This window comes from Phytophthora ramorum (genome assembly GCF_020800215.1).
Source record: "Phytophthora ramorum isolate Pr-102 chromosome Unknown Phyram_PR-102_s0003, whole genome shotgun sequence".
Classification (NCBI taxonomy): domain Eukaryota; phylum Oomycota; class Peronosporomycetes; order Peronosporales; family Peronosporaceae; genus Phytophthora; species Phytophthora ramorum.
The window spans coordinates 1,009,729-1,028,406 of NW_027150649.1; the positions used below are offsets into that span (position 1 = coordinate 1,009,729).

At 55.0% G+C, this 18,678-nt stretch overlaps 10 protein-coding genes across 10 annotated transcripts; 5 read left to right on the forward strand and 5 right to left on the reverse strand.

The window, feature by feature from the left end:
* Positions 1 to 836: 836 nt before the first annotated feature.
* KRP23_3486 (Crinkler effector protein 63) lies at positions 837 to 1,085 on the reverse strand (the record flags this gene model as incomplete). The annotated part of the gene is made up of 1 exon (XM_067895813.1): positions 837 to 1,085. The coding sequence occupies one exon, from the start codon at positions 1,083 to 1,085 to the stop codon at positions 837 to 839; it is 249 nt and encodes an 82-aa protein (XP_067747594.1).
* A 216-nt stretch (positions 1,086 to 1,301) lies between these two features.
* Positions 1,302 to 2,561, forward strand: KRP23_3487 (uncharacterized protein; the record flags this gene model as incomplete). The annotated part of the gene is made up of 2 exons (XM_067888344.1): positions 1,302 to 1,492; positions 1,958 to 2,561. 2 exons carry the CDS (start codon positions 1,302 to 1,304, stop codon positions 2,559 to 2,561), a joined length of 795 nt encoding a protein of 264 aa, XP_067747595.1.
* Positions 2,562 to 2,823: 262 nt separating this feature from the next.
* Positions 2,824 to 4,173, forward strand: KRP23_3488 (Trifunctional enzyme subunit beta, mitochondrial; the record flags this gene model as incomplete). Its single annotated transcript, XM_067888345.1, has 1 exon — positions 2,824 to 4,173. The coding sequence occupies one exon, from the start codon at positions 2,824 to 2,826 to the stop codon at positions 4,171 to 4,173; it is 1,350 nt and encodes a 449-aa protein (XP_067747596.1).
* A 238-nt stretch (positions 4,174 to 4,411) lies between these two features.
* KRP23_3489 (Ribosome biogenesis protein NSA2-like protein) lies at positions 4,412 to 5,194 on the reverse strand (the record flags this gene model as incomplete). Its single annotated transcript, XM_067888346.1, has 1 exon — positions 4,412 to 5,194. One exon carries the CDS (start codon positions 5,192 to 5,194, stop codon positions 4,412 to 4,414), a length of 783 nt encoding a protein of 260 aa, XP_067747597.1.
* A 305-nt stretch (positions 5,195 to 5,499) lies between these two features.
* Positions 5,500 to 7,090, forward strand: KRP23_3490 (Xaa-Pro aminopeptidase 3; the record flags this gene model as incomplete). The annotated part of the gene is made up of 3 exons (XM_067888347.1): positions 5,500 to 5,882; positions 5,956 to 6,925; positions 7,010 to 7,090. 3 exons carry the CDS (start codon positions 5,500 to 5,502, stop codon positions 7,088 to 7,090), a joined length of 1,434 nt encoding a protein of 477 aa, XP_067747598.1.
* Positions 7,091 to 7,290: 200 nt separating this feature from the next.
* Positions 7,291 to 8,578, reverse strand: KRP23_3491 (uncharacterized protein; the record flags this gene model as incomplete). The annotated part of the gene is made up of 6 exons (XM_067888348.1): positions 7,291 to 7,366; positions 7,428 to 7,519; positions 7,590 to 7,943; positions 8,031 to 8,117; positions 8,212 to 8,287; positions 8,460 to 8,578. 6 exons carry the CDS (start codon positions 8,576 to 8,578, stop codon positions 7,291 to 7,293), a joined length of 804 nt encoding a protein of 267 aa, XP_067747599.1.
* Positions 8,579 to 8,689: 111 nt separating this feature from the next.
* On the forward strand, positions 8,690 to 11,630 carry KRP23_3492 (DNA mismatch repair protein Mlh1; the record flags this gene model as incomplete). The annotated part of the gene is made up of 9 exons (XM_067888349.1): positions 8,690 to 9,066; positions 9,151 to 9,244; positions 9,325 to 9,465; positions 9,529 to 9,716; positions 9,805 to 9,988; positions 10,055 to 10,393; positions 10,483 to 10,708; positions 10,782 to 10,909; positions 10,974 to 11,630. 9 exons carry the CDS (start codon positions 8,690 to 8,692, stop codon positions 11,628 to 11,630), a joined length of 2,334 nt encoding a protein of 777 aa, XP_067747600.1.
* A 368-nt stretch (positions 11,631 to 11,998) lies between these two features.
* On the forward strand, positions 11,999 to 14,214 carry KRP23_3493 (Mitogen-activated protein kinase 3; the record flags this gene model as incomplete). The annotated part of the gene is made up of 3 exons (XM_067888350.1): positions 11,999 to 12,647; positions 12,717 to 13,540; positions 13,618 to 14,214. 3 exons carry the CDS (start codon positions 11,999 to 12,001, stop codon positions 14,212 to 14,214), a joined length of 2,070 nt encoding a protein of 689 aa, XP_067747601.1.
* A 733-nt stretch (positions 14,215 to 14,947) lies between these two features.
* KRP23_3494 (uncharacterized protein) lies at positions 14,948 to 15,637 on the reverse strand (the record flags this gene model as incomplete). Its single annotated transcript, XM_067888351.1, has 1 exon — positions 14,948 to 15,637. The coding sequence occupies one exon, from the start codon at positions 15,635 to 15,637 to the stop codon at positions 14,948 to 14,950; it is 690 nt and encodes a 229-aa protein (XP_067747602.1).
* Positions 15,638 to 16,133: 496 nt separating this feature from the next.
* Positions 16,134 to 18,131, reverse strand: KRP23_3495 (Bifunctional aspartate aminotransferase and glutamate/aspartate-prephenate aminotransferase; the record flags this gene model as incomplete). Its single annotated transcript, XM_067888352.1, has 1 exon — positions 16,134 to 18,131. The coding sequence occupies one exon, from the start codon at positions 18,129 to 18,131 to the stop codon at positions 16,134 to 16,136; it is 1,998 nt and encodes a 665-aa protein (XP_067747603.1).
* Between the last annotated feature and the right edge of the window lie 547 nt (positions 18,132 to 18,678).

Sequence of the window (18,678 nt, forward strand, 5' to 3'; positions counted from 1 at the left end):
TGAAGCTGCTTTCGTTGGCATTTCTCCCCTTGTTGCCTCGCCAGAAGGCTGAGACGCAGGAGCTGAAGCGCACAGGCGGCTCCAGTCGTACGATGGGTATCATCACGGTGGGTTATCTGGCGTTTGCTATTGTGTGGGCGACGTTGGTGAACTTGCTGTCCATGTACGAGACCACAATGTGCTGGAAGATTACGGGTGGCTGTGCGCCCAAGGCGTAGACTGCGTCAACTCTCCGAACAAGCCCAAGCGTAGTCATCTCCTAATATATGACGGGGGTTAGACCTGTCTTGCTTTGAATAGTGGTGAATTCACAGAACGCATCCCGTTCCGAATTTATACAACGGATTCAATTCCGAACATGTTCATTTTCGGGTTCTTCATTTTACCAGGTTCCTCAGCTCTCATTCACTTTGGGACCGTCAATCAATGATCACATGCAAGTCAGTCGAGTAATTGTTGCAGCTCAAAAACATACCTCGTCATAGCTCCTCTGTGGCAGTATCGGGAGGTAACGAAGAAGGCAAAGTAGGCATTCATGAAAGGTATAGCCGTACGGTTGATACTGGGCAAGTTTCCTTCGTTCATCAAACCCACCACCAAGATACCCAACTGGAATTCCCGTTTTGGTGCACACAATAGCACTTCCAGAGAGACCGGTAGTTGATAACGGCGAGAGCGTCATTCTGTTTCCGCTCTAACCAGTTATTTGGGCTAAAATAATGGCGTAGGAGTTCAAACTCGCCCTCTTCGAGAACACCAGGACGAGAACGCGCAGGAAATACTACACATCGTCATTTGGTTGGTTAACAGCACCTCTTCAATTGTCCAGGTCGCCCTCAACTGCCCAACATTAACCATCGCCTGTGCGTCGGGATGAATCCTCCCTCCAATTCGAGCACAACAAGGTCGCCATCTCGCAGCCATATTCCGTCCGCCGTCTTCGCCAGGAAGAGCTGCAGGTCCTTGGCGTCGCATGTGATGCTGTCCGCGGATACCTTCCTCAAAAATGTGACGTGTGAGCGCCCTAACTTCAACATATCCACCCGCTTTTTGTCCAATGGGAGGCTGCGTAAATCAAGGAACATCGGTTCCGGTTCGGCAATGGCTCAATGGAGACCGTGGGGCCAAATCACAACGTGAATTTGCAAGCAGGTAAAGGGTATTGAAGGCATTGCATCAGCCTCAAAGGACATAGAGGACGTTGCGCCGGTCGTCTCTTGCAGCGCCAGACGCCGGCATTGTTTATTACGCCACACCTGAAAGGCCACGAGAATCGGTGGGTGGGGTGCGCCGAAACCAGCATGAGGTTCCGCTTGCCGGCGGGGACGTTCCCCGAGCTGGAACTGGCCAAGGAAGACATGGACAACATGGAGGACGTTGCGGCAATGATCGTGGACTCGGCGATCGACGAGTTCGAGCGCCTCCGACTGGATAATAACGGGCTCGCGGACAAGAGGTGGAAGCCCATCAAACGCAAGGCCGGTGTCATGCTGTACGAAGACCGTTCCATGCGTGAGAGTCTCAAGCGAGAGTCAACATGGTCCGCGACGCCCCCATCGACTGTGATCCACTCGCTCATGGCGTTTGGAACCACGAGAGGCGAGCTCAATGAGCTCATGTTCGGACTGTTGAACCCGACGCGGGAGGAGATGCTGGCCAAGTCGGCGTGCACGGGAGATTACTTGACGGATTGTGCCGAGCTGGCGTCGATCATTTCGCCGACACCGAGCAACCCATTACGATCACTGCAAGTGAAATGGTCACTCATCGGCAGAGGACCCATGTTCGTTAGTATGGTGATTCGACCGCGAGACTTTGTGTACCTCGAGTCGACGGGGATTGCGCTTGATAATCAGGGCGAACATGTTGGCTTCAATTTGCGGCATTCTGTTGAGGTGCCAGGAGTGCGCGAGCTGGGCGACCACCAAATTGTACGCGCAAACATCTCGTTTTGCAGACTGTTCCGCCAGAAACGTGAAGGTCTGATCGAGGTTTACATGTCGGGATGTGTCGACGCTATGGGCTACCGGTATCCGATTTACACGAGCATTGTCATCACGCAAATTGCAGACGCACTGCTGTCCTTCCAGCGACTTCTTCTGAACGCGAGGATGAAGAAACTGGCGTGGATGTTGAACAACAAAAAGCAGCCCAGGGACGCAAGCAAGAAGAGCAAAAGTGAATGCAGCTCTTGCGGCTGCAATCTTGGGCGGATGATCCTGTCCGGCAGAAGGGAGTGCACGATTTGCAGGAAACTCGTGTGTCCGCCGTGCCGTGTGCCCCTGAAAGTCGCCTGGAAGCCTCGCGAAGACCCCAACCTGTTCGCGAACGAGAACCAAACGACAATGAAGGTCCGCTTCGAGAAAGCGCAGGTGTGTCGCCCGTGTCTGCACATAGCCGATCGAACGGACGCACTGGACGTGGCTATCGACGAAATCCGGCGCGCGTCGCCCCTTTTGGCGGCCGAGTCCGGCATGGCCGTCACCTCGGCGTCCTCACTCTTTTCGCTCATCAACTCGGACAAGTTCGACCGCGACTGCTTCTTCCACTCGTACCAATAGTTCATACTGTTCATATATATGGGCCAGCCGCTTCGTTCGCTTCGCGCTCCAAGTATATTGGATAGTAAGCATGTTACCACCTGTACCATCGTCAACCTTATCCGTTTCCGCTTCAATCACGTCGGCATCCCGCTGAAAAGTCAACGTGAACCTCATTCATCCAATCAGAAGCCACCATTTATGAAGCGGCGCGAGCAGCTCGTAGGATCCAACGTCACTTCGGATTTTCGCAGCTCGACGCCCTCTTCTTACTCCCTTCGCGATGTTCAGCCGCCGCGGTCTCCTGGCCATGGGCGCGTCCTCCTCCCGTTCACTCTTCAGCTCCGCGACCAACGGCGCCGCCAAGCGCGTCGTCGTCGTGGACGGCGTGCGTCTGCCCTTCGCCAAGTCTGGCACCGTCTACAAGGACGTGATCGCCTACGACATGATGCGCGACGCCTTCAAGGGCCTCATCAACAAGACGGCCATCGATCCCAAGAGCATCGACTACGTGCTGGCCGGCACGGTGATCCAGGAGGTTGGCACATCCAACATAGCCCGAGAGGCGGCGCTGGGCGCCGGAATCCCCAAAAACGTGCCGGCACACACGGTCACGCAAGCCTGCATCAGCTCCAGCCAAGCTATCTGCGCGGGCGCCGAGAAAATCCTCTCGGGTCATGCCGAGATCGTCTTGGCTGGAGGCGTTGAGACCTTCTCGGACGTGCCCATTCGCTTCTCCAAGCCTATTCGAGAGAGACTCATCAACGCCCCCAAGGCCATGAAGAAGGGCCCCATGGGCGTACTGAAGCTGCTACAGGGACTGAAGCTCTCGGACTTTGCGCCGGTTGCGCCGGCCATTCAGAACTTCCACACGAGGGAGATCATGGGCTCGTCGAGTGACCGGTTGGCTACCAGATTTGGAGTCACGAGACAAGAGATGGACCAGTACACCATTGACGCCCACCAGAAGGCATACAGAGCCCACGTGGAAGGCAAGTACAAAGGAGAGATCTTGTCGTACAAGGGCAGCACCGAGGAGAACGGAGTGAACCCCAACTCGACGCTCGAGAAGATCTCAACGTTGAAGCCAGCCTTCATTAAGCCTCATGGAACCCACACAGCTGCCAACTCGTCGTTCTTGACGGACGGCGCTGCTGCTACGCTGATCATGTCTGAAGAGAAGGCCCTGGAGCTTGGATACACACCCAAGTCGGTGCTCAAGGACTGGACCTTCGTGGGTGTCGACCCGTTCGAGACCTTGCTGCTTGGCCCGGCGTACGGCATCCAGGAGATCCTTTCCAAGAACAAGTTGAAGTTGAGCGACATCGACTACTTCGAGATCCATGAAGCGTTCGCCGGACAGGTGCTGGCCAACTTGAACGCTCTGGCAGAGCCCAAGTATTGCAAGGAGCTCTTTGGGATTGACCAGGCTGTGGGACGCGTTCCATCGGAGAAGCTGAACACGTGGGGCGGCTCTCTTGCGCTCGGTCACCCGTTCGGTGCCACGGGCAGCAGATTAGTGAACACAGCGTCCAACAAGCTGCAGAAGGAGGGTGGCAAGTACGCGTTGCTCGCGGCCTGCGCAGACAGCGGTCTGGCTTACGTCGGTTTGATCGAGAACTACACGAGCTAAGTCAGTCAACAGCGAAGATATGCCCGGACATGTTAGCAGCAACTCACCTCGCAAGTAAACGAAAACTATCTAACACGACGGCACTGCAACTTTCTTTTCTTTTTAGTTTGTGTTCTCTGCAGTATGGATGGTTCGTTGCTAGCGTGAGTATCGGCCTGACAATGCCATGGTGATCGACAGAGCATGAAGTGGAGAAGTGATATATGATTGCAAAGGGATCTATAGTTATAAACGGCAATTAAACGAGCAGCACGGCGTTGATGCAGCCGTCGTTCTCCGGCACGTTCGTGATCTGTGCGTACTTGCCCCACACGACCTTGCCTGACGTAGTGACAAGGCCGAGCTCGCTCACGTTCACCTCGATGATGGTACCCTTGGTCATGACTCCCAGCTGCGTATACAGCGGGCTCTGCGGGTTCTTCTTGACGCCAAGAATGTCCAGCTGGAATGTGGTCTTAAGCTCCGGGTGAGTGACGTGAGCCTTCTTGAAGCGCATGGCACTGGGACGGATAAAGCGCTCGTACTTTGGCGGCTTGCGCGTGAAGTTTTCGCCCACGAACGTGGCCTTGGTGATCATGCGCTTCCAGGCCTTGTTGCGGCGCTTGCCGGAGCGCAGCACCTTGAACATCTCGTCATCGGCAATGGGCTTGACCTTGGGGATCGGCACGTCCCACTTGCCGGCCTTCTCCTTGCGTTTCTGCTTGACGGTGTTGCTCAGCACCTTGGCGCGCGAGACACCCTCACGGTCGAGCAAGTAGGACGGCACGGCGCCGTCCGGGATCTCGTCGTCGTTGGCGTGCTTGTTGGTGCGCTCGTTGTGCAGCGCCAGCGTCTTCTTCATGGCGGCCTTCTCCTTGAAGCGCTTCTGGTTGTAGAGCTTGGCGCGCAGGCCGTGCACCTTCTGGGCGAACTGCGATCGGGTGTGGACGGCACGAGCCTCTTTCTTGCGCTTCTTCTCGGCAGCATCCATGCGCACGCCGTGGCGCTTGCGATGCATCTCCATATGCTCGTGCTGCGGCATCTTGGCTGGCCTGCTTGCTGTATACGAAGCTTCCTCTACTCTACTGCCTCTCGCCGGGTCCTTTCAGAGCTGACCGTCGCGGAGCTGTGCGTCGGAATTTGCGATGCCTACGCACCAGTGAACTTCTTGCTGTGGACCACTCAACAGTGCAGGACCGCACTGGTACAGCGTACCATTATCGATGGCTTAGGACATGCATCTCACGGTACTATTGTCAACATTTCCGATCTCGATAGATAGGCCTACCTCAAGTTGGACGAGGGGGTGGCAGAATTCAATTGAGCTGCTCGGACACTTTGGCACCGATGTTGCTGCGTAGAGTGGCTCAACGCGCCCGCGCGTTCTCCTCCAGAGCCAAGTCGACCTTCGCCGCAGGCCTGTCGACCGACGAGCGCGAACCATTCAACGCGTTCGAGGTGCAGCCGGGCTGTCTGCAGCCAGGCTTGCCCGCCACGGAGTTCCAGGAGCGCCGCGCCAAGCTGTTCGCCACCATGCCAGACAACTCGGCGCTCATCACCAACGCAGCCGAGGTCAAGTACATGACGCACGATATCCCGTGGGAGTTCCACCAGAACAGCAACTTCATGTACCTCACGGGACTCGAGGAGCCCGACGCCCACGCGGTGCTGCTCAAGAGCCAGAACAAGTGCTCCTTCGTGCTGTTCGTGCGTCCCCGCGATCGCCACAGGTGTGTAGTGCTGTAGCCAACCGGAGGACAATATGAGACGTGAGTGACGCTGATGGTTGTGACTGTGTTGCAGTGAGCAGTGGGATGGCGCTCGGATCGGGCTGGACGGAGCCAAGGATCGGTACTTGGCGGACGATGCCTTCCAGCTCACGGACTTAAATCGGGCCATGAACAAGATGCTGTCTGGAGTGGACAAGGTCTTCGTGCTCAAGCCTGATGGGGGGAGATACTCGCCGAGTTTCGTGGAGGCCACGCAGGGATTCCACAGCAAGTTCTTTGCGGGAGATTTTCTCGTGGAGCAACTTCGTGTGATCAAGTCGGAGAATGAACTAAATCGCATGCGGTTTGCGGCGGATATCGGTGCGCAAGGGTTCATTGACATGATGAAGTATACGCGGCCAGGTGTGTCGGAGCTGGCGCTGGGCTCGACTTTCGAGGGGTCCGTCAAGAAGAACGGCGCGCTGTGGAATGCGTTCCCGAACGTGGTAGGATCAGGATCGAACGCCGCAGTGATTCACTACTTGTCAAAGCGCGATTTGCTTCGCGAGCACGACTTGGTGCTGGTTGACTCGGGATGCGAAGTTGCTGGTGGTTATGCTAGTGACATCACGCGAACGTGGCCTGTGGGTGGAGAGCTTTCTTCAGGACAAGTCACGATGTACGAGTTTGTGCTGGATGTGCAGAAGCGATGTATTGCGCACTTGAGAAACAAGATCGAGTCGAAGGACCCCATCACTTTGAACGAGCTGCATGACTATTCCGTTGAGATTATGATGGAGCGGATGATTGCGTTGGGCATTCTGAAGAATAAGAGTGGACCGTTCTCGCGTTCTGCGATCCGCGAGTTCCAGAAGTACAACCCGACGCACATCGGTCACTATCTGGGTATGGACACCCACGACACGCCGCATATCACCCGCGGCGGGCCGTTAGTGCCAGGCATGGTGGTCACAGTGGAGCCAGGTATTTACTTGCCGAAGAATGACTTCGACCTGCCCGAGGAGTTCCGTGGCATTGGCATTCGTATTGAGGATGATGTTGTGGTACGTCTTTGCATGTGTTGCTTTATTTCATTGCGCTTTGAGCACGGGCTTACTTTAGCTTTTGCGTGTGTGGCTATTTCTTAGATCACGGAGAATGGGATCGAGATTACTACATCGAAAGTGCCAAAGGAGCTAGAAGCGATGGAGGCAATGCGCTTCGAGTAGACTACGCATCTTCTCTTATCTTTGCTCGCATCGGTGGAAACTAAGCTGCGGCAATAATACATCCACGTTGCTCGGGCGAGCCGGAAATGGGAACAACTCAAGACTGATTAACCCAAATATTTTATGGAACTACTTAAAATAAATCGTACCACTGGCACTTGCTTTATTAGTGCAATCGTGCTAAGGTAGATTGGCGCCATTCAGCTAGCTGGATCCGATTTACTCCAATCCCGCAGTATATCATAGTGGAGCGCATTGAAAGCTTCATACTCTTGTCTACTCATAAATGGAGACAGTCAGTTATCAGGTGCAATAGTACAGTTAAAGATTCACATACCGGAGTTGGGCAATGTACGTTGCTCTCTCAATCCGCGGCAAACTGTACAGCATAGCCAACTCTTCAGCTGATTCTGTACCTGGTGTTGTTGCCTACGCGAAGACGCAACAAGTGAGTCACAAATAATGGCTGCTTCTGGGTTGCTCCTCAGGTAGGTAGTACCTGACTGTTTTGTTTTGGCTCACTTGACGATCCTTCATTCACCGTACTTGATATCTCTTCTTGCTGCGTACGATTGCGCTTACGAGAGCGGACCCTACCACGCCGCTGCTTACCGCCAGATTGCTCTACTGCAGGAGGGGGCAACACGCTGAGCGCCTCCTGCGATTCAGGAGCTGTGTATCGGACATGGGCTGTCTCGTCAACACGAATACGTGTAGTAACATGTGAAGGTAACGAGGCAGAAATCCCCGGTGTTGGCTTCGTTTTTACAACCACGCAGCGCAACCGCAAGTCGTTGTTTTCCAGAGGTGCGAGGACCAAAAGACGTCCGTCGGGAAGCATGACCACTCCTGCCTATGAAATCACGCACACCACACAACATTGCACACTACGAGTCAAAACCTTAATTCTGTAGAGCAGGTCTACTTCCACGCGTCTCACCCGCTGCCGGACTTTCAGGTACTTGGTAAAGTCCTGGAACGGAACTTTATCACCATGCGTCGCTGGCACCACCAACGTCTGAGGAGGCTGCATGCATCGAACCCACAACATTTGGCAATATCCTCTTCTGTCAAACCCCGGCCTCAAACCACCAGTTTCTGACACTGCTGCGTTGCTTTACATGTTGTCGACAGCAGGCGACGAGTTTGTCTACTTCCGCGTAGTCCATGCGCTTGACCACGTCCACAGCATCCAGTCTGTCACCAACCAATCCACCACAAGAGTCAGCCCCCTCCCAATTGTTCGGTGGTTGAAGCGTCAACTGTTGCGTCTGCACCGCCGAAATGGAGGAGCTCCAGTGCGTCAGAAGGCACAATTTCGACCTCTTGAGGCGCCTTCCACGCGCCATTTTCAGCGCTAAAAACTCACCGGAGTGCTTCCAATGCGTCTAAATCGACCGTCGGGTACGGCTGCACCTGCTCCGCGCCCGTAGCTGCCACGCAGTCGAAGACGTACTTGGACGACTTGTACACGCTGAACGCTACCATCGTAGCTGTATGTCATTGTAACGAGCGTACCCCTAAAGAGTACGTGTACCCCTGTGGTATCATTTCATCCAATCGTGCCTGCTCTCGCGATAAAGTACGTCACAATTCAACATGGCGGAACCGCGACGCATCCAGCGTCTGAGCCCGGACGTGGTGAACCGCATCGCGGCCGGAGAGGTGGTACATCGACCTGCGAACGCCGTGAAGGAGCTGCTGGAGAACGCACTCGATGCGGGGGCCACGCACGTGGCGGTTACGGTGAGCCAGGGCGGGTTGAAGTTGCTGCAGATCCAGGACAACGGCCGCGGCATCCAGCGCCAGGACCTGGAGATCGTGTGCGAGCGCTTCACCACCAGTAAACTCAAGAGCTTCGATGACCTGAGGGAAATCCGTAGCTTCGGCTTCCGGGGCGAAGCGCTCGCCAGTATTTCCCATGTGGCGCACGTGACGATAACGTCCAGGACGGCGGACCAGCCGTGCGCGTACAAGTGAGAGCATCTGCAACGTTGCAATTGGTTTGAGGTGCAGAGGAGGGAGTTGAAATGGCTGACGCGTTATGGTGGTGACTGTAGAGCTTCGTATCGTGATGGGAGGCTGGTGGCGAAGAGGCCGGGGGAGTCGAAGGACCCGAAGCCGTGTGCCGGGAAGAACGGCACGCAGATTGTGGTGGGTGTCGGAGAGGTGTAATTGAGAGAAGGAAAAAGGAGACTAAAGGTGTTGGTGATTTGATGATTTGTACGTTAAAGGTGGAGGATCTGTTTTACAATTTGAGCACGAGAAAGCAGGCGTTGAAGAACGCGTCGGAGCAGTACACCCGGATTTTGGACGTGGTGCAGAAGTATGCAATTCATTTCGGCGCAAAGCACGTGGGGTTTGTATGCAAGAAGGTATGATTTAGTTGGTTGTTAAACCACTTGTGTTTCTAGGTTCTGATCACTGTGTTTTTCTAGCATCGCGAAGCTTCGTGTGGTGTCAACACGACGCAAAGCTTCACTCAACTGGACGTGATTCGCACAATATACGGCAACAAGCTTGCAAGCGAACTTACACCCTTTGAACATGAGAAAGATGCCACAGCTGGAGGCTCAATGGACCTGCAGCGCCAAGTCCGTGGTTATATCAGCAACGCCAACTATCAGTAAGTCATTCTATTTGCACATAACCTCCTTGGACTTATGTTAACCCCGACTGTTGATTGCACGGGTTCGCCTACACCGTACTGCTAGTATGAAAAAGAGCCACTTCATCCTCTTCATCAACGACCGCCTTGTCGAGTGCCCAGCGCTCAAACGAGCCTGTGAGTATGTGTACTCGCTTTATTTACCCAAGAACACACATCCATTTGTTTATTTGAGCATGGGGCTCCCTCCTCGCAACATCGATGTAAATGTCCATCCGACGAAACGAGAGGTTCGTTGCGCATATGCTTGATCGTGCATTTGAGAGGTGGCAGACACTGAGCTGTTATGCTATTAGGTTCACTTCCTTCATGAGGAAGATATCGTCGACTCAATCAGCCAAGCAATCGAAAAAAAGTTGAAAGGTAGCAATGAAAGTCGAAGCTTCTCGGTCCAGCCGATCACTGCCATGCTGGGGATCTCGTCAGGGAGCGGTGATGCATCGGCGAAACAGCGTCGACGCGAAAGTGTAATGGAAGAGGAAGAGAAAAAGATGAAGGAGGCAGAGTCAAGTGACGAGAAAACCAGGAAGAGTGACAGTGACAGTGAAGATGACGCTGACCGGTCTGTCGACTCAATTGAGTTGGACCTAAGCCAAAAGCCTGCACCGCCGTCCAAGAAATACCAGCCAGCTTTAGTAAGTTTCGAGAGCTTCGTCGTCGGTGACTATGATCCGAAACATGTACCCACCTAACCATTTGTTGCGTTTGTCGTATCGATGCCTAGGCACCGCAGCGTTTGGTGCGCACTGACCATCGCTCCAACACAATAGACAAGTACTGCTTCCTCGAGTCGCAGAAAACTCAGTTTTCGCAACTATCTCAGTCAAGTTCCCAGGGTACAGCAGAGGATCGCGACGCTACCCCAGACGACTCAATAGAGAGTAACTCCAGTGCGGCAAGACCTCTCAATCCCAGGAAAAGAAAACTGTCTGAAGCCCAATCCAGTGAAGGTTCGCACTTTTCGATGCCGCCTGTGTATGTGCGTGTCTTTCCAACATCCCTTTGTGCATTACGAATGAATAGAACCCGAGCCGGAGGGCGAAGCTGACCGACGGGGAAGTTTGGAAGCAACCCAGACTCCTCAAATGCTATCCAGTGTCCAGAACTTGCTGATCTTGATGCGTCAAAAGAAGAACAAGGCGCTTGGACGGGTAGGGATATTTCAAATATGCAAGGGCTGTATTGTGGTCCTTATCTGTTTCGTGTTGCTTTCAGCTTTTTCGTGAGCACAGCTTCGTGGGCGTCGTCGACAAGCAGTTCTCGCTAGTGCAATACCGGACGAAGCTGTACACCGTGCGGCACGACGAAGTCGCCTTTCATGCGTTTTACCAACAAGCGCTGCTGCAGTTCGGCGAAACACGGGCGATAACCCTGCAGACACCGTTTCCAATCTACGATTTAGTGCTGGAGGCACTCAAGAACCCTAGGAATGGCTACGACGAAGAGGACGGCCCGAGAGAGCAGCTCGCAGGCGAAATCAAAGCGCTACTGATCGCTAACGGTCCCATGCTGGCCGAGTACTTCTCGCTCGACATCGACTCACAGGGCATGCTGCGCTCTTTGCCGCAGCTGCTACCCGACCACGAGCCGTCGATCCACTCACTGCCGGAGTTTGTGTTCCATCTGGCCACCGAAGTGAACTGGGAAGAGGAAGAGCCGTGCTTCGAGAACGTAGCCCAAGTGGTAGCGCGCTGGTACGGCGAGATGCGGTACCCGGGCAACGCTGAGCGAGAGGCTCTGGTGCTGGAGCACGTGCTATTCCCAGCCACCAAGGCGACGACTTTCTGTCCGCCCAACGAACTGAACGACGCGCAGCTCATTACGCCCGTGGCCTGCCTCACCAATCTCTACAAGATTTTCGAGCGGTGCTGAGCGACAGCCAAGTACAGTGCAGTGCCGTGCACTTATGCGCACGTCGCAGATTGTGCGCTGCCCATGTGCGCAACTCAGAAATGCATGGAGCGCAGCAAAAGATACTTTAGCAGCATGCAGGCCGCTACCAGCCACGAGAAGCGCAGATGGAGGGGTGTCCACCTCAAGTCTCAAGTGGCTCCCGAGTACAGTTCCGCACCATCTGGCTCAACGTAATAATCAAACGCTGCAAACATTCAAACACGCATACACTCGCCTTCAGTATGTCGCGACGAAAGAGGGGGTCTCTCCCAGCAACTCGACGAAATAAAGTGCGAGACGGCGCTCGACTCGCCTTGATCGCTCCCCCACTCCTGCACTTGGCCGCCATGAACGGTAACAAGACGCACTCGGTGCACTTCGACTCGTCGGTTCACACGGACCCAGACAGTGGGCGCTCCACGGCTGCCGCGGCTGCCCCCGCCAAGCGCAACAGCGTCGTGCGCAAGATCCTGCTGCAGACCATCGGCGAGCAGTTCGAGGACACGACGCTGCCGGCCGTGCAGAGCTTCGTGGCCGGCGTGGAGAACTACTGCGCGAGTACCGAGAGTCTGGCCAGTCTGGGCAAGTCGCTGTACACGTCTCCGGCGCTGGTCTTCGTGGTGGATGAGGTCATGCGCGTGATCCTGTGGAACGATTGCGCTGTGAAGCTCTGCGGCTACTCGCGCGAGGAGATGGCGGGCCGCAACCTGCTCAAGGAGCTGCCGTACCTGGTGCCCCCGCCCACGGCCAAAGTGCTGGCGGACGCGCTGGCTCACTGTGTGCGGGGCGCGCCCGTTGCCAGCGTCATGCTGGAGTTTACGAGCAGAGAACAAGCAAAAGTGACGTTGCTCGGGTCCTGTACCCCGCTTGTGGGCAACCCCGTGGGCTCTGGGATGCTCGTGGTAGCCCAGGATTTGACCCACTTGCCATTTGCTATGGTCGATAAGAAGGCGTTGGCCGAGACGCCTGCGGTGCTGGACCAGACACAGGGAACTCGTACGTTGGGGCAAGGGAACTTTATGTGAAGATTGGTGCTGACTGTTTTGATGTTGGATGTGTGTGTAGCTTCGGAAACGCAGGTGGTGGCTGATGCTGTTGTGCCTGTAGTGCAAGTGGCAACTGTTGCGGTGCAGAGCGCGGCACCTGCTACGGTGCCGGCCCCAGTTTCGTCGAATGCGTCCAAGATTCCAGGATGGAGTGAAATCGCGCCGAACTACTCGATTGAATGTGTTCTTGGACAGGGAAGTTATGGACAGGTGGTGCGTTGCAAGCACCTCCCGACGGGTGAGATCGTGGCTATCAAGAAGATCCAAAACGTGTTTTCGGACCCGATCGATGCTAAGCGTATCCTTCGGGAATTGTGTATCCTGCGCCAGCTGCGGCACCCCAATATTGTGCAGATTCGCGAAATTATCGCGCCAGTCGACGTTGATACCTTCCAGGATCTCTTCGTCGTGTTTGAGTACCTGCCGTCGGATCTGGAGAAACTGCTCCATTCGCCACAGTTCCTAACAGCGGAACACTTGCGCTGGTTACTGCTGGACTTGCTCAAGGCACTGAAATACATGCACTCAGCGGAGATTGTGCACCGCGATCTCAAGCCGGCCAATGTTTTATTAAACCTGTCACCTGTCGCCATCAAAATCTGCGATTTTGGTCTTGCCCGCGGGCTCTCGTCGTCAGCGTCTACGACGGGACGCAAGCGGAAGCGTCTGGGCGATGGTTCCACCCCGGACGAAAGCACTCTGCAGGGAGTCGGCGTCCACCCACGAACCCCTGCGCGTCGCATCCAGCGCCAGCTCACAGAACATGTTGTCACCCGTTGGTATCGCGCACCTGAAATTATTTTCCGCGACCACGATTACTCTGCTGCCATCGACGTGTGGTCGGTACGTCGGTGGCGTTTTGCCCTGTACGAGCCAACCAACCATTTGCAAGTCTAATTTTTTGTTTCGTGTTGCTGCAGGTGGGATGCATCTTTGCTGAGCTGCTGAGCATGCAGAAGAGTAGTGTGCCATCACACTACCAGCGCGAGCCAATTTTCCCTGGTGTATCATGTTTCCCGCTAAGCCCTGGTGCAGGACAAGTAGCGTTGCCGCAGGACAGCCGAGATCAACTAAACACGATCTTGGACGTGCTTGGCACGATGGAGGAAGAGGATATTGCTGAGATCGCAGACCCCGACGTACAGTTTTACCTTCGTAGCTTGCCACCCCGGCCAAAGCGCAACCTGCAGGAGATGTACCCTGGCGCTGAACCTGAGGCAATTGACCTGCTCACGTGGATGCTCAAGATGAACCCACAGAAGCGCGCAACTTTGGACGAAGCCTTATCACACAAGTATCTGGCAAGTATTCGGTCGCTCGAAGAAGAGATCGTAGCGCCTGGAACGATCCAGCTCGAATTTGACGAGAAAAAGATGAACGTTGCGGAGATTCGTCAGCGAATGATTAGCGAGATCCGATTCTACCACCCAGCAGCCGGTAAACGTGCCGTTGCGAGCTCTGCTACGCGGGCTTCTCAGCCAAATGGTGGCGCTGCTAAAAAGGCTAAGCAAGGATAAACACCAACGTTACTACTCCAAGGACATACTTAACACAAGTAGTAGATCGAAGAACTTCATTCGACTTTCGTATTGATATCCGCATTCCTCGCTTGAAGCGTGAGGCCCGCATGTAATAATCTGACGCAGCTTCATTCACTGGTTGCTGTCCTATACATGAACTGTACTTACTTTTTGTGACAATGCAGTACTCCATGTAACCTCCTACAGATTTTGGCCATCAGGTTCCCGCTTGCTGCATGTAGAGACACGTACCGGCATAACATGTAGTGAGGCAAACCCAATAAGTTGCACGAGGTTCTTGTGAGTCCGAAATCGTCTACATTAATCTGAAGTTGGAAAAAATATATCGGTCTGTACGGCGGATGCTGGTACCTCCTGCTAGTACTTCAGAAGTAAGTATCAGTGCAGTTTGCTCCTTCAGATTTTGTTGATGTAGTTTCACAAGCACCAAACTGTCATATCTATCTCAACAGCAACAAGCTACTTCCTATTACATGTAGTAGATTATAAGTTCTCCGATGCTGGATTGCTTTGCTTTCGTGTGTTCGAGGCCTGCTGAATGTTCTCGGTCGGGGCCGATTCCAATATTTACGAAGACGACTGCGATTTACTGATAATTTATCTCTCATTGCTAAATTTCACGACCACCGACAGAGTTGTAGTAAGAAGTAAATACTGAGTTGAGTTCAAACCGTGTAAATCGTATTGAAGTTTTCTTGGAGCCTCTGGATCAGATTCTGCTCTTGGCAGCATTTCGAAGCGGATTCGTTCGGTAAGTGTTGAAATTCAAGATGAGTGCGCTGTACTTCGCGAAAATGAATCGATCGGACGCGATCCTTTCGATCACCTGGAGCGCAATCGCTTCGTCTGCGTTCCATCGCTTGAATAAGGCCTTCCTTGTGGCTTCATCTTTGAGTGCAGCATTTAGCACCTTCGCGTCGACTAACTCGTCAACTGTCTGGGCAAGCTTGGCAGTCCGCGTAGCCAGATCCCTCCTATATGCATTGAACATCAAAACGAGGCGGCCGTACTTCACAAAAACGTCGTTCTTTGATGACAATCTGTGGATGACCTGCTTGGAGACCGCGGTGTCCGCATTCCACGACTTGAACAGAGATCTCATTTTAGTGAGATCTTCGAGCGCCTCATCGAGTTTCTTCGAGTCAACCAAGGCATCGACATTCTTCACGTCGACTTTCACTGCTCTCTCTTCATCATTCCCCTTGTTGTCAACATCAGTAGCCGCGTCACTTCCCAGGCTCCTCTTGTCGGTCTCGTCCAAATAGACAGCTTCACTCAACGCAACCACGCCAGACGATGCCAGCTTCTGGATCGGTGCCTGGTCCATTTGGGCTCGGGCAGCATTGCTGCTTCCGAAAAGAATGGTCACAGCCGTCAACAGGATGCAGCTTATGCGCATGGTCGGTTCAAAGAGACTGTGTCCTCGTGAGGCTCAGCAGAAACCCTGGCAGAGGCAAATCACAAAATGCATTTCGGAGGCAAATCTTTCGAGCAGTACATCGCAACCAAAATCACAAGAAATAATGCTGCACTGGCGTTTTGCCGCCCTTATCATCGTACATGTAAGCTTAGGCAATGCTTGGCTGCCTGTGTCAATTCAACACGAACAACTTCCCGAGATATACTAATACAAGCCTGCCGAATACACTGTACCTGTCATAACCATGCCAACCGAGCGTGCTGTAGAATCTACCGTTGGCTGTCTTGTCGGCACGTTTTGGACCCAGTACATCGTTGAGTGGATTACCTGTAGACTGTCGAGCATCCTTCTCTCATCGTCTTCGTTGTCTAAATCGACAGGACCGAGATCGTACCTCTTGACGGACAACAACGTTCAACTCGGCAAAATACATTAGATTGACCCATGTAATCCCTCTACACTAAACTACTTACAATTACGCGAAGACCAGAGACTTCAGCAGGTTCTCCATGCCATCCATCGCATGCGCGATCGCCTCCATCGAACTTGCATACGAAATGCGCATGCCGAACTCGTCGCCGAACTCCGAGCCAGGCACCACGGCGATGTGCAAGTCCTGCAGCAGGTGCGCGCAGAAGTCGTCTACGCTCGAGAGTGCCACGCTCTTGTCGGCGGTGAACGCCTTCTTGCCCTTGAAGTAGCTCGACAGGTCCAGGAACACGTAGAAAGCCGACGTCGGGTACGCGAAGCGCACGTCCGGCATGGCGGTGAGCCGCTTGACGATGTAGCGGCGCTTCGTGTCCAGGTTCTTCATGACCTCCGTGATGCGGCGCTCGCCCTTCTCCATGCACTCCAGCTCGTACTTGAGTGCCTCCACCGCAGCCACCTGACCCACAGTGTTCGGGCACGACGTCAGCTGAGCCTGCAGCAACGTGCACGGGTCGATGTAGTACTTAGGTGCGGCAAGGTAGCCCACACGCAGACCGGTCATGGCGTGCGCCTTGGAGAACCCGTTCACCAGCAGCGTGCGCTCGTACATGCCAGGTAGTGTGGCGAAGCTCACGTGCTTGCGCTCCGGCACGCCCTCGTCCTGGTACAGTAGCTGCTCGTAGATTTCGTCCGAAACGACCACGACGTGGCGGAACTGCGGTTTGCGCAGCACCGCGGCGATCCTCTCCAGGTGCTCGGGGCTGTGCAGCGTGCCGGAGGGGTTGCTTGGGTTGCACAGGATGATGGCCTTGGCGTCTGGGTGTGCCGTCAGCGTCTTCTCCAGCTCCTCCGGGTTGATCAGATAGTTCTCCTCGAGCGTCGTGCGCAGTGGAATGGGCTCCGCGTACACCAGCTTGACGATCTCCGGGTAGTTGAGCCAGTAGGGCGTCGGGATGATCACCTTCTGACCGGGACGGCACACCGTGTACAGCGCCTGGTACACCGACTGCTGCGCGCCGTTCGACACCAGCACCTCCGTGGCCGGGTCGTACCTGAGCCCCTTGGCCTTCTCCAGGTACGTCGAGATGAGGCCGCGCAGCTCCACCAGACCCTTCATGTGCGCGTACTTGATGTTGCCCTCGATCATGGCCTGGGCACCCGCGGCCAGTACGCGCTCGTGCGGATTGTAGTCGGGTTCGCCCACGCACAGCGACCACACCTGCTTTCCTTCGGCCTCCATCTGCTTGGTCTGGCCGTGGATCAGCACGGTCTTGGCGACCGCCACCTTCTGGAACATGGGGTTCAGCGGGTACTTGTCGGCCATGGTGATGTTGGTGCCGGTCTCAATGCGGCCGGTCTTGCGCGAGAGCTCCGCCGACGTCAGGGCCTCCTCGCTCTGCGACGTCGCGTACGAGCCCAAGATGCGCACGAAGGCGCAGATCTCGCTCAGCCGCCGCAACGCCGCAGCCATGTTCGCGTCCGTGAGGTGGCCCTGCACGTCCACGTAGAAGAGGTACTTGTACCGACGAGTGTCCACAGCCTTTTCACCGTGCTGCTGTGGTGCCTGGCCGTCCCATGGCCGACTCTCGATCTTGGTCAGGTCCAGGTCGCGCTGCGAGAAGACCGTGAGCGCGCGGTTCAGCATGCCCTTGGCCGAGCTGTCCTTGAAGCCGAAGACCAGCGACGTCTTGAAGTTCACGCCGGCCGTCTTCTTATCCAGCGCCAGGTCCTCCTTCTTGGACAGCAGCAGGAACCGCGTGTAGGACGTGGGCTCGGCATCCTCAACTGGGGTGGCCTCCTGCAGGTCGTACTCGCCCACGACGTGCAGCCCGTGCTTGAGCAGCAGGTCGTAGCTGGCGTGGATGCTGCCAAGGATGGATGTCTCGATGGGCAGCACGGCGAAGTCCACTTCCTCGTCCTGGACCGCGGTGCACGCATCCTCCGCGCGCTTGTAGGCCACGGCCGAGGCCGAGTTATCGACGAAGTGGCGCGCGGCGCGCTCGGCCTCGCCGCCTTCGTACGCGATCTTGAGTTCCGCTCCCATGGCGTTCGACTTGAAGGGGCTGCGAGGGTGTGCGTTGGAATGTTGAAGCTGCAGGAGCTTGCTGTAATCGGCGCCAAATCGGAAATGAGTGCGTTCGAAGGGGCTACCCGGAGGAGCACAGACATCAACATGCGCGAGGAGGAGGAGGGCACTGCACGACGCGTGACAGCAACCGCGTCATTGGATCCTATAGCGCCGCGCTGAGAGTCCGGCGAGGGACCAAGCGGGCATGATCATCTGCTTCAGTTTTGGCGGCGACCAAGCAAAATGTTTGGTCGCCTATTAAAAAAGCGACCAAACGCTTGATTGGTCGCAGCGGGGCGTTTTTATGGCCTACGCAAAACACCCAGTGGGTTTTTCGCGCGACAAATGCGGAGCCATTTCGATGGTCGCACCGCGTGTAGACGAGAACTGTGTTGGCTTGCAGGGAGAGCTATTGTGCCTTTCCCGACTCTTGGCCCAAAAGGTAGATCCTAAGCAAGAGGGTCAGGTGTATAGGTAGGATTTGCCAAGTTGTCACCGCAGGTGTAATGACTGGAGGCAAGAC